The sequence below is a fragment of the Delphinus delphis genome, chromosome 8 (assembly GCF_949987515.2).
Source record: "Delphinus delphis chromosome 8, mDelDel1.2, whole genome shotgun sequence".
Taxonomy (NCBI): domain Eukaryota; kingdom Metazoa; phylum Chordata; class Mammalia; order Artiodactyla; family Delphinidae; genus Delphinus; species Delphinus delphis.
In genome coordinates this window covers 9,771,821-9,783,585 of record NC_082690.1, presented here as the reverse complement: position 1 = coordinate 9,783,585, position 11,765 = coordinate 9,771,821, and the positions used below count along the sequence as shown (strand labels likewise).

The 11,765-nt window shown below is 54.3% G+C and overlaps 1 protein-coding gene across 1 annotated transcript; it reads left to right on the top strand.

Moving 5' to 3' along the window:
- The first annotated feature begins 1,373 nt into the window (after nt 1–1,373).
- VSIG10L2 (V-set and immunoglobulin domain containing 10 like 2) lies at nt 1,374–10,108 on the top strand. Its single transcript, XM_060017597.1, is given in 14 exon segments — nt 1,374–1,484; nt 3,048–3,398; nt 3,646–3,793; nt 3,796–3,942; nt 4,024–4,034; nt 5,006–5,131; nt 5,350–5,449; nt 5,814–6,071; nt 7,639–7,682; nt 7,684–7,925; nt 8,362–8,469; nt 8,471–8,627; nt 9,319–9,442; nt 10,011–10,108. Coding segments are annotated over 14 exon segments (2,025 nt in total).
- Nucleotides 10,109–11,765: the final 1,657 nt, after the last annotated feature.

Here is an 11,765-nt window from a genome sequence, read left to right as displayed (position 1 = left end):
TAGGGCAAATAGGGTAGTGCCACCCCCACTAGGTAGGACCCTGACCCCCAGGGACATCTGCCATTCTGCTCAAAGCTGAGTTAGGACGGCATGGGGGCTGAAGACCCTGTGGAGAGCATGGAGGAAACTTGGCTGTGGGCTAAGTGAGAGTGGGACACCTGGCTGTCCATTGTCCTAGGACAAGTGAGAGGCCGAGAGCACAGGGCGAGCATCTCTGGGCCCAGGAGGAGCCTGCCTGGCATCAGCTCTGACAGCTCCTGTCCCAGCTGAGCCTTGAGGAACCTGACACCAGACATCAGAGCTCATCTCACTGGGGTCCAGGAATCTCACCCTCCCCCCAGCCCCTCCATCAGATAATGGAAAACTCTGATCTCATCTCAGGCTGTCACTCAAAGACAGCTATGGCAGCAGGACATGCTGAGAGCAAGAGGGAGAGAGAGAGAGTGCTGGGATTCAGAGAGCCCTGGACAGCAGGAAAGCTGGTCTCCATTCCAGCTCCAGGGCCCTGACTTTGCAGGCCACATCTAGCTAGGAGCTTGAAAGCTGGTGCACCGACTCTGTGCTGGGCATTATTCGTGTGTGTGTGTGTGTGTGTGTGTGTGAATTTTATCAAGCATATGTAATAGTATATTTATAAAAAGAATGTACAGCTTGTAAACTGTAACCCCTACCCAAGACAAGAAATAGAACATTATGAGATCCCAAGAAGCCCCCCAATGCTAGTGTGAGTTTTTTGTTTAATATTCACAATAATCTTTACAAGAAAGGAGGTACTATTATCCCCATTAATCTGTGAAGAAACTAGAGCTCAGAGAGGCTCAGAAATGTCCTGAAGTTTCAGGGGTCGTCAGCCAAATCCAAACTCTGGAGATGTTTGAGTCCAGAGCTCCTGGCAACACTTCACCAGCTTCTCCCCACGAAACCTGAGGAAAACATGAGAGGGGTCAAAGGGCATTTAAAGGCGTGTCTGCACCTCCTGATCTCCATGGTCTGGAGGGCTGCACACGGGGGTCCTGCACTGGGCAGGTGGTTGGACTTGATGAGGTTGGGGCCTTTTTCACCTCCATGCTCGGCGTTTTAATTTCATAATATCATTAAAATCTAAGTTCAGAGAGCACAGGGTCCTCCCCCAGGTCTGCCCCAGCCTGGTCCTGCCCTGCACTACTCTGCATTATGGATGGAGTGAATCATCTGGTCAACAATTCACCCGTAATTGGGACAGTGAGGGTAACAGGAGATCAGGGGTGGAGGTGTAGGGAGGGCCCAGGTTGGCAACCTGAGCCAGATCCCCCATTCTTCCAGGGCTGGGCTTCCAGGGAGCCCAAGAGCCAGGCAGGAACCTCGAAGGGGCAGCCACCCAGGGAGATGGGGCCATGGTGGGTCAGAGGGCCCTGAGCTGACCACTTAGCCTCCTGCAGTGGGTACCCTTCTGCCTGCTGCATCCAGGGGCCTCAGGCGAGTCATGCTCAGGCCACTCTGTGCCGGTGGGTAGGCAGGGCCAGGGCACAGAGAGCACTCTGCTTTACCTTAAGAAGCCATTAGAGCTTATGCTGAGGGCCGCTGTCAGGGAGTAAGCATGGAGTGACATGGTCAGATCTGGGTTTCAGAAAGTTCCCTCCAAAGCTGACAGTTTTCAGGGAGCTGGGAACAGTGGGGAGACCTTTGCAATAGTCTAGGTGGGAGATGCTGGTAGCGTGGGCCAAAGCAGGGTCCATGAGGTTGGAAAGAACCAGTTTCTGGGTTAAATGTCTTTCTTTTTTCTTTCTTTCTTTTTTTTTTTTAGCTGTGCCCTGGGGCATGTGGGATGTTAGGTCCCCGACCAGGGATCAAACCTGTGTTCCCTGCAGTGGTAGCTCAGAGTCTTAAGCGCTGAACCGCCAGGGAAGTCGCTACATGTCTTTCTTCTTGATCAGTTGAACATCGGAATATTGCCTTTGATCCCTTCCCTCCAACTCCATGCTGGTCTCCTCTGCTTCTCTCTCTGCGGAAGCTGCGCGGACAGCAGCGGGGAGAATCTGAAGTTGGGAGTTAGACCAGGGCTCCGATCCCAGCTCCTCCACCTACTGTGTGGCTTTAGACGAAGTGATTTCATGTTTCAGAGTCTGGAGGGATGTCATCGTCATTACAGTTAAGATCAGTAGGTGATGCGGGGGGAAGAGTCCAGTGCAGGGCACGGCACAGGGGGGCACTCAGTCCACGGAAGCTAGTGCGAATGAGCCCCGTGGCTCGGTTGTCCTCCGACGCACTTATTTTCTTAAGTTTGCTGAGGCTCTTCACAGTATGCTGACCACAAGGGACAGAAGAACAGGGTGCTCAGGCAGGTCCTGGGGTTCCATGCTGGGCCCCGAGCAGGAAAGAATGCCTGCTGGCCTGCCTTGTCCATGATGACTGTTTACCGCCTGACTCCCTGGGAGACTGGGAGCTCCATGAGGGCGGGGATGAGTGGCTCACTTGTCACCGTAGCCTGTGCCTGGCCTGGAGCACGTGCTCCGTAATTAACAGTTGACGAGTGGATGCTCGATGTGCTGACGGCAGGCTGGGGTCGTCTTCCTTTTGCTGCAGTGGGTCTGGAATCCCCCTGGGATCCTTACTCAGCGATCTCTGGGGCCTGAACTGCCGGCGGCCACGTACATCTCCTGAGTCTCGGGAGTCATTTTCTGGCTGATCATCAGATCGACTCCTGGATGCTTGTTAAAATACAGATTCCTGGGCCCTGACCCCTCCCCCCCCAACCCAGGGGATTCTGACTCAGTAGTCTGGGATGAAGCCCAGGAATCTATATTTTTATCAAGCTTTCCGAAAGGTCTGATGGGAACCTCTGCTCCAGTGTCCCACCCCACCCACTTCTACAGCACAGCCTGACAGGAAGCTCCGTGGGCTCCCGCAGAAACCGTCTTTTGTCCACCAACTCCAAAAGGGCTTATGCTGCCTTGTCAAACCCTGCGCAGCCAGCCCGCCCTGCAGACCGGTAACAGAGATTCTGGGCGATGACGGGGAGCAGGGGACCCCAGAACTGCCCAGACAGCCTGCATTGCCTCTGTCTCCAGGGCAGCCCCAGGCGACCCCAGGCCTACCAGAGGAGGCCCCCTCCACCCGAGGAGTGCAGGGCAGCTCCGTGGAGCTGGCTGTGGCTCCCGGCCTGCCCCCCGGCGGTCTTCTGGAGCTTCGCCCCCCAAGGCCCACTGATTCCGCAGCTCGTGGCCGTCACCAGCAGAGCGGAGTCTAAGGTGGAGGCCGGGGCATTGGCTCTGGGGGCCGTGAGTGAGTCTACAGAACAGAAGCCTGGTGCTGGGGGAGCTGGGAAGGGGGCCCACGGCCACCTCCTGTGCCAGGCCCGACACGAGGCCGGAGGCCAGCTCCACACCGCCCACCCCGCCCTTGCTCTGGCCCTGCTGGCTGTGGGGCTTGGCCAGGGACCCAGGCTGGCTTGAGCTGCATTGCAGGCTGCTTTGCATCTATTTGCATGTGTTTCCCATTGTGTTCTGCTGGGCGTGGGTTCTACTGGGCCCTCCTCCAGGCAGTGGGGAAACCTGGGATCATGAAGAAGGGATGCTCAGGGCCCGGTGGGCAGGTCAAACCCTGCCAGCAAACTCTGGGCTGCTGGACACAGCTGGGCATGACCCGGGTCTGTGATAACAAACACAGGGCCTCTCCTTCCCTTGGCCAGTGCCCGTATCGAAGCCTCAGGTGCAGCTGAGCGACCTGTCCCCAGTGGAGGGGACCTCCGTGGTGGCCACATGTGCAGTGTGGGAGGTCACAGAGCCCGTGACCTTTGCCTGGTAGCATCAGGCACCGGAGGCCCTGGAGAGGCCCTGGTACGGGTCACGAAGCATCTGATCCAGCTGGACCCCGTCAATCGGACACACCTGGGCTGGTATATGTGCCCTGCCCACAACACCGTCAACTGGCTGAGCAGTGATGGAGCCTTCCTGGATATCATCTGTGAGTCAGAATGGTCTTGGGGGAGGGGTCAGGGCTTGCAACCACCTACCCACCTGGGCTTGGCTTCTTGACACACCTCAGGGCCCCTAGGAGTACCCTAGCCCTCCAAGAGGCTCCAGTAGGCAGGAGCTCAAGGCATTGTACCCATTGGTGCAAATATGGCTCTAGTACAAGGGGTTTTCACCTTTTCAAGGTCATGGGCCCCTCTTACCAGGAAAATGTGCATACGTTCATAGTCACAATTTGACCCATAATTTCAGGGATGGCTCAGAAAGTCTACCTTTGACTGGCTGAACCCTGAAGAAACAGGGAGGGGGCCACAGTGGGAAGAGAGGGTGACAATTTGGTGCCAAGTCTGAGGCTGAGAAGCTGAAGTTAGAAATCAGAAGCTTCTGTTGAAAGCAAGCACGCATAGCAAACAAAGGATTACTTTTCAGAAGACATAAAGATTTCCAAAACAACCAGTGAGGAAGAAGCAGCAATCCATACAAAAGTGGACAAAAGACTAGAATAGTTATTTCAGTGAAGAGGAGAACACATGAAGCTAATTAACTTCTAAAAATTTTTTCAAAAAAATTTTTTAATTTAAAAATGAAATCAGTGGTCTGTGATAGTCTAGAGCTGCACTGTCCAGTAGGGTAGCACTTGCATGACTTTGATCATCTGGGATGTGGCTGAACCTGACTGAGATGTGCTCTGAGTATAAAATGCACACTAGATTTTGAAGACTTAATCTAATATATATATATGGGCTCATCAATACTTTTTATTGTACCTTGAAACTATATTCTGCATGTGTTTGGTTAAACCAAAAATATTATTAAAATTGTTTTAAAAACTATTGGTGTTTTTTTGCTTGGTTGGGTTTGGTTATTTTTCCTTTTTGAGATTTGGAAAATTTAACACATCTGTGGCACACGTCTACCTATTGAACAGTGCTGGTCTAGAGGATTTAAGGAGCTAGGGCTCTGTCTAACGATGTCCACTAAGGATGGTGGTCTGTGCAAACTGTGAACTGAGGACTGTGGAGGAGACAGGTGAGCAGTTCTTGGGAAAGAGGTAGGAGCAGAAGGAAGCAGGCAATGTCGCCTGGAGTCACGCAGCCACCCAGCTCCCCAGCAGCAGGGTCCTCACCTGCACCAGCCGGCACCCAGCCCCGGCTCTGCCTGCCCTCTGCGGATCACGCCCTGTGAGTACACGCAGGAAACAGCAGGGCTCTGCCATTCTAGGCAGAGGAGTGGGCAGGGGCCAGACCAGTGGGACCCTGGGATCCGGGAGGGACTCCAGACCACAAGCTCCAGGACTTGCCGTGTAATGAGGAGGTGACAGCACTTGCTCAGTCCCCACCTCCCAGCTTTTCTCTCCTCTCCAGCCCCGGTCTCCACCCACACTGTGCCCTGTCCTCAGTCCGGGCTTAGAGCCCTGCAACACCCTCCTTACTGTCTCCCAGCCTCCAGGGAGGCGCTCATCCACCCGACCCTCTACTTCTACCACTCTATTATTGCATGTTGGTCTTGAAATATGTCTTTGGCTTTCTCTCTGCCTTGGAAACTCCTACCCGTCTACCAAGACCAAGTGTACATGTCATCCTGTCTTCAAAGTCCTCCTCCCTGAAGCCCCAGAGAGTCTGTCTTTCTACCTGTACTCTAGCACTCATCAGATTGTATTGCGATTGTTCGCTTAGCATCTGTTCCCACTATTTCCCTGGCACATGGTCGGCCCTCAATAAATGGAGAATGAATAAATGATTGAGTGACTCTGTACATGGAGGAATGAGTGAGTGAAACAGTAAATGAAGGAGGGAAGGATGGGTAGGCCTGCCGGCCATTCCTCCTCTTGTAGGGCCATGCCGAGCCGTGTTCCCTACCTAGGGCAGCCCCTCTGGAGCCCCACCTGCTGGACCATGGCCACAATCAGAGACCAGTTCATCATGCTGAGCTGTGAGTGGCCTGGAGCTCCCTGCTGTGCCGAGCTGGTCTGATGGATGGCAGCCGACCTCGGCACCAGCAGCCGCTCCTCGCTGGCCGTCCACCTCCTCCAGGCCCAGGACGACCTGGCTGGCAGAGAGTTCACGTGCCTGGGCACTCGCCCACTCAGGGTCCCCGACGCCCTCTGCCGGCTCCAGCTAGGTGAGTGGGGGCTGGAGACTCGGTTCTGGGGCAGGGTGGGAGCAGCAGCCCTTTGGAATCAGGATGAGGGGCTCTGGGGGACAGCTGTGCTGGAATGCAAAGTAAGTCAAGACACTGTGTCACCTCACCTCCCAGGGACTCAAAGTTTTTGATCCATACAATCAGGGGGCTTAGTCTAGGTCTGTATTGTCCAATAAAAATATAATGTGAAGCCTGGAGGGGTGGGATAGGGAGGGTGGGAGGGAGGGAGACACAAGAGGGAAGACATATGGGAACATATGTTTATGTATGACTGATTCACTTTGTTATAAAGCAGAAACTAACACACCATTGTAAAGCAATTATACCCCAATAAAGATGTTAAAAAAAAAAAACTATATCGCAAATTATCAGAGAGAGCAAATGAAAAAAAAATATAATGCGAGCCATATATATATATAATTAAAAAATTTCTAGTAGCCACACTTAAAAAAGTAAAAAGAAACAGTGAAACATTTTATTTAGCTTGATATATCCAATATGTTATCATTTCAACATGTAATGATAAAATTATTAATGAGATATTTTACATTCTTTTTTTTTGTGCTGTCTTCAAAATCTGGTGTGTGTATTTATAGTGACGGCACATCTCAACGTGGACTGGCCACATTTCAAGGGCTAAATAGGCCCATGTGTGTTTGGAGGGGGGAGCCATTACTGGACAGCACCATCTAGACCATGAGGGATCCTGCCACCCTCCTTTGCATCAATTTGCATGAAATGTGCCTGACTATATTCTTGACGTGCATTAATGTTTCAGGTGCCAGAGGTCTCTCTCTGCCTCTCCCACTCCCTCTGTTCGTTTTTGGTCTGATTTCTTTCTCTGTCTTTGTCTGGCCCTGGCAGTCCTATTTATTGCCAACTCAAGAAAAAAAGAATTAAATATTGAAGTAAAAATTTCAGAAAAGCAAGCAGCAGAGCTGTCACATAGAACAATTCTCACAAAATGATTCATATCTTGGTTTCCAAACGTTGGGTGACTAGCATGTTTGCAGGGAGGTCCACCACTCAAAATATTTCCTTCCCTTCTTACTCAGTCTCGGGACTGGAAATTCCATCATAGGAGATTCATGGACACCTGAAACCCTGGGTCTCTAGGAGTCAGTCCATAAAAACTGAGCACCTGTTATGGGTCCGGTCCTGTGCCCTGGTGGAGAGGTTGTGGGCCTTTAGGGGGAAGGAGGCCCTTTGCCATGTGCTAGGAGGAGGTGCTTAATGCAGAGGTGAATAGGGCAGGGGCCCCACCTGTAGGAGCTGCTCTGTGGTCGGGTGGGAGAGGAGCATCGAGGAACACAGCTGCTATCAGTAAAGCCTGGAGCAGATGGTGACAGGAATTCGGCATAGAATGAGAGCCTGTAAGAGGAGGCAGACCGGGCCATGACAGGCTTCACTGTCAACCCCACAGGCCCCGTCTCCTCTGTCCCCCACCATCTCCTCCACTGCCGGCCAGCACCTCACCTCCAAGCCTCCCCACTAGCCCAGACACAGGGGGCACCTTCTAGCCTTACCCTCTCCGTCCCTGTGGAAGCCCCACAGCTGGCAGTGGCTGAGCCCTGGGTGTCAGTGCTGGAGGGGGGGAGACGCCTGGCTGGGATGTGCCCTCCTCGGGGGCACGCCAGCTGCCCAGCTCCTCTGGCTGGGATCCCAGCAACGGCAGGTGGAGCCAGGCACTTCGGGGTTCATGCTGCACCCTGAGGGTGCCCAGCTGCGTCTGGGTGTCCGGGATGCGCACCCAGCACGCCACACCTGCCAGTGCAAGGCCCGAAATGCCTTGGGCGACAGCAGTCGGAGCATCCTGCTGTAGGTGCTGAGTGAGTGAGGGGTGGCGTGCGTGTGGAGGGGGGGATGGGGAACCTCCAGCCATCGCCCTCTAGGTGGAAAGGCACAGCGATTCCCTGCTCCAAAACTTGGAGGCGTTACCTTTCTCAGACACAGGGCCTCAGAAAGCACAAGCCCCACGTGAACGTGAATCGGATGCACCTGAGTTCAGGCAAAAAGGACGCCACGCAGTCAGAGTAATCTCCTGTTTCTCCATTTGTAGAGGAGGAAATTGAGGCCAGTGTGTAAGTCTAGGGTAACACAGACTAAAACTACACGGAAGTGGTCAACGCTACAACCCCGATCTGCACGTCACCAGCTTTTCTCAACAAAACCGTAATAAGCATGCGCGCGCACGCGCGCGCGGACATGGTTGTTGTTAGGTGCGCACACGCCTGTGTGTGTGTACCCACCCTCGCCCCGGGATATCCAGCTACCCGCAACGTCACCTCACCGTCAGCCGCCTAACCTACGGGAGACGCCAGAGCGAGGTGCAGCTGCCATGGGCCGTCCGAGGCCCGGGGGCACGCAGAGCATCTCTTTCCTGGGGCTTGGGAGACCGCAGCTGGTGACATCGAGCCGGAGAGCAGTGGCCGGCGGCCGGGGGGCTTGGACCCGGGGGTCCTCTATGCCTTCCACGTCCTGGCTCTGAATCACCGCACAACTGGATACCCCTCTGAGGTGAAGACACCAGGTGCCGTAAGGCTAGCGCCGTGGAGCAACCCAGGTTTGCTCCACCGAACCGAACCCAGGGGCATCTTCCTGTCCCCACGGCATCCCCGACTCTGTCCCTTCGCTTCCTTCCTCCTGAGTCCCTCCAACCCCAGTCTCTGTCCTCTTCTGCACCCTCCCCTCAGGTGACCCCCACTGCTATCTCTCCCCTCCGTGCCCTCCCGGGGAGGTTCTGGAGGCCCAGGCCTAGGGGTGGGAGCCACAGTCGGCTTGAATCAGAAGAAATAGGAAAAGGGGAGGTGCAGGTGCTGGTGATTAAATAAGGATGGGGGCCTGACTCTGCGCCTCAGTCTCACCTCCTGGGACAGAGGTGGGCTCTTGGCTTCCTGCTGCTCTTTCTCCACGCTGGGAATTCCTTGCGTTAAGGCATCCTTTCCTTCAGCCCCAGGCTGCCGAGATAACTGGCCTGCTGCCTCCCGTGCCAGATGTAGGGGGCTTGGCTGGGGACTCAAAACCTCAAGAATACAGGCACGCAGAGCATCTCTTTCCTGGGGAGACACCTGGTCTCCAGATTCTGTGTGTCAAGGCTTGCTCTTGATCACCCACCTCAGGTAGAGGGGGAACCGGATGAGCAGGGCACAGCCTGCTTGGTACCCTATAAGCCACTGTTGCCAAGTTCAGCAGCGGCTCTAAACCTATCCCGTGCAACCCCGCCTAGCGGACCACCCCCTTCAGCGCCTATCCTGCAGTGCTGGATGCGGCAGGCACAGGAATGGTAGTGGCAACGGTGACCTCTCTGCTGGTGTTCCAGTATGCTGCCCGCCACCTGGACACCTTCCCCTGTGAGTGGGAAGCTCAAGGGCAGGGTTGCTTGACCCTGTAAGGTGGCCCCATAAGATATAGACTCCCCTGGGCAAGGAATCTAGGCTCTTCCTTAGTTGTGACCTCTCCCCAGTGCTAGATGTCCATCAGGGCTCCAACCCCCAACCTCAGGCATCTAGGGCCACCCCCTTCTGGGTTCCTGAGTGTCAGGGAAGGGAGGGTTATTCTCCCAACACCTGTGCTGGTTGCTCGAGAAACGCACCTCTTCCTTTTCTTCCTACTGGCCTTGGGCGGTTGCCTGTTCCCAGGTGAGTATGGAAGCCCAGTCATTCTGGAGGTCAGGAAGGCTGGGAGAGTGTAATTGCCACTAACTTTACTCTCACACTTCACCCTCAGGGAGCAAAGTCACCAATATCGGGGTTCAAGGGGTGGCCCCGAGGCAATGACAGGTAAGCTCGATTTTATCCCCAAAGCCAGGAAACAGTCCTGAGTTTCATGCGTGATGCTCAGTCTCTCTTGTCCTCTGGGAACAATCTGGGGCATCCCCAGGGCATCTCTCTCTCCTTCGCTTGTGTCTGTTCTTTGTAGGCACTGAACCACCACCCACCACCCCAGGTTCGCATCCTGCACAAGAATCCCCGGGGGCTCCAGTAAACGTCACCATCACAGTGACTGCCAAACCATGAGGCCTCAAGGGGAAGGTGCCAACACGCTTAGGGGAGAAGGTGGGGACGGGAACATCCCCTCGGTCATACTGAGTGTTAAAGCCAAGGTAGCTAAGACCCCACTACCCCTTCCCACTGAATATCCGGCTTTTACCAGCACGAGGCTCAACTGCAGGGCCTCTAAATGACTTGATTATGAGACAAGTCCTGGCCCAGCTTGTGGAAGACAGAGGTGGAAAGACGAGGAAGACACACGACTGGGGAGAAGACGAATCGGCTGTCCGAGGGCAAGTGAGAACCACGGTGCCGGGACCAGTGTCTGGTGCCATAGGAGCGAGCTGCCTGCTTCCACACCAAGTCCGTGAACTGAGAAATCCCTCGATAAATCACACGTGATGCTCTCACCAGTGGAGGATTATTCCGATTGCAGCTCCCACAGGGAAAGGCTGACCTGGCTTCAGCTGGGCTCCAGGTTTCCCTACTGGGAGGAAACTAGGGGATGGGAAGCAAGATCTACAGGCATGTGTGCCCTTCATTCAACTCTTGCAAGAGATGTGCTCGTCTAGTTCTTTCCACATCCCAAGTTCCTTCCCCAAGAACACGAGCTTCTACTGTAGGACCAGCTGAATCAGGGCTGGTAGCAGAGCCAGGTGCCCAGGGCCTTTGTCTCCCTTTCACCTTTCATGTAGGAATAGCACCGAGCCTGTCGTGAGCAAAGGGCCTCACAGTTGCTAGACCCCGGAGTCCGTGCCAACGAGACGGGACAGGGCTCTTGCCACCAGGCTTGGGGAGCTGGCTGAGAGGGGACCCGGCCAAGCCAAAGTCACACTTTGTCAGCCGCCAGCATGACTCACTGACTCCAAGCGTGTGTGTCTGACATCTGGGTGAAACACAAATGCGTGCTTGTTCCACTGCCTGGAAGAGTCAGCAGAGCTGCCTCCGCAGGGGACTCAGATGAGAAGAAACAGCGAGAGAGCCAAGGGATCATCCTGCCAGGAATCAGGAAAGTGGCGCCTGAGAGGAGACGGAAAACTGACAGAAACTAAGTTCTCCTTAGGTTCTCACAGATTCAGACTTCATTAGACGAGGGGTTTCGAGTTCCCTCACAGCTCTCAGGACGGGGGCTGAGGTTCAAGGAAGGCTCTTTTAAATCTGGGGAATACAGCAGAACAAGGCGGCCCCACCCCGTGCAAAAGTCCCTCTTGGCTTTCTGGTCTAAGCAGCCCAGACACTGAGTTTTTCAGGGCAGTAAAGCAAAGCTGCTTCTTGAGACTAAATTTCTACCCTGGGGTTCATAGGGACATAGGTAAACGGTAAAAATAGGTGAGGTCTCAGAAGGGACCCCTCTTCCTCACTCTCCTGCTGCTTCTCTCCTAATTCTTGCTTCCTTCCAAAGAAATACTGAGTTCCCCAAAGGGAGTCTGCCTGCTTCGACAGAGCTCCTTGGTGCACGTATTTTCCCAGCCTCCCATAAAATACCTGTCCTGGATCTTTTTCCTTCGGGGCCTGGATCTCTGCAGTCAGAACAGAATGGATTAACTCACTGGGCTCTGGGATGTGCATAGGGGATTTTCAGGGGAGGACAGGGGTCCAAAAATGTCAGAGTGAGATGTACACCCACCCCAATCACAGGCTATAAGCAGCTTTACACAAACAGGGAGCAGTCAGAGGATCCCCA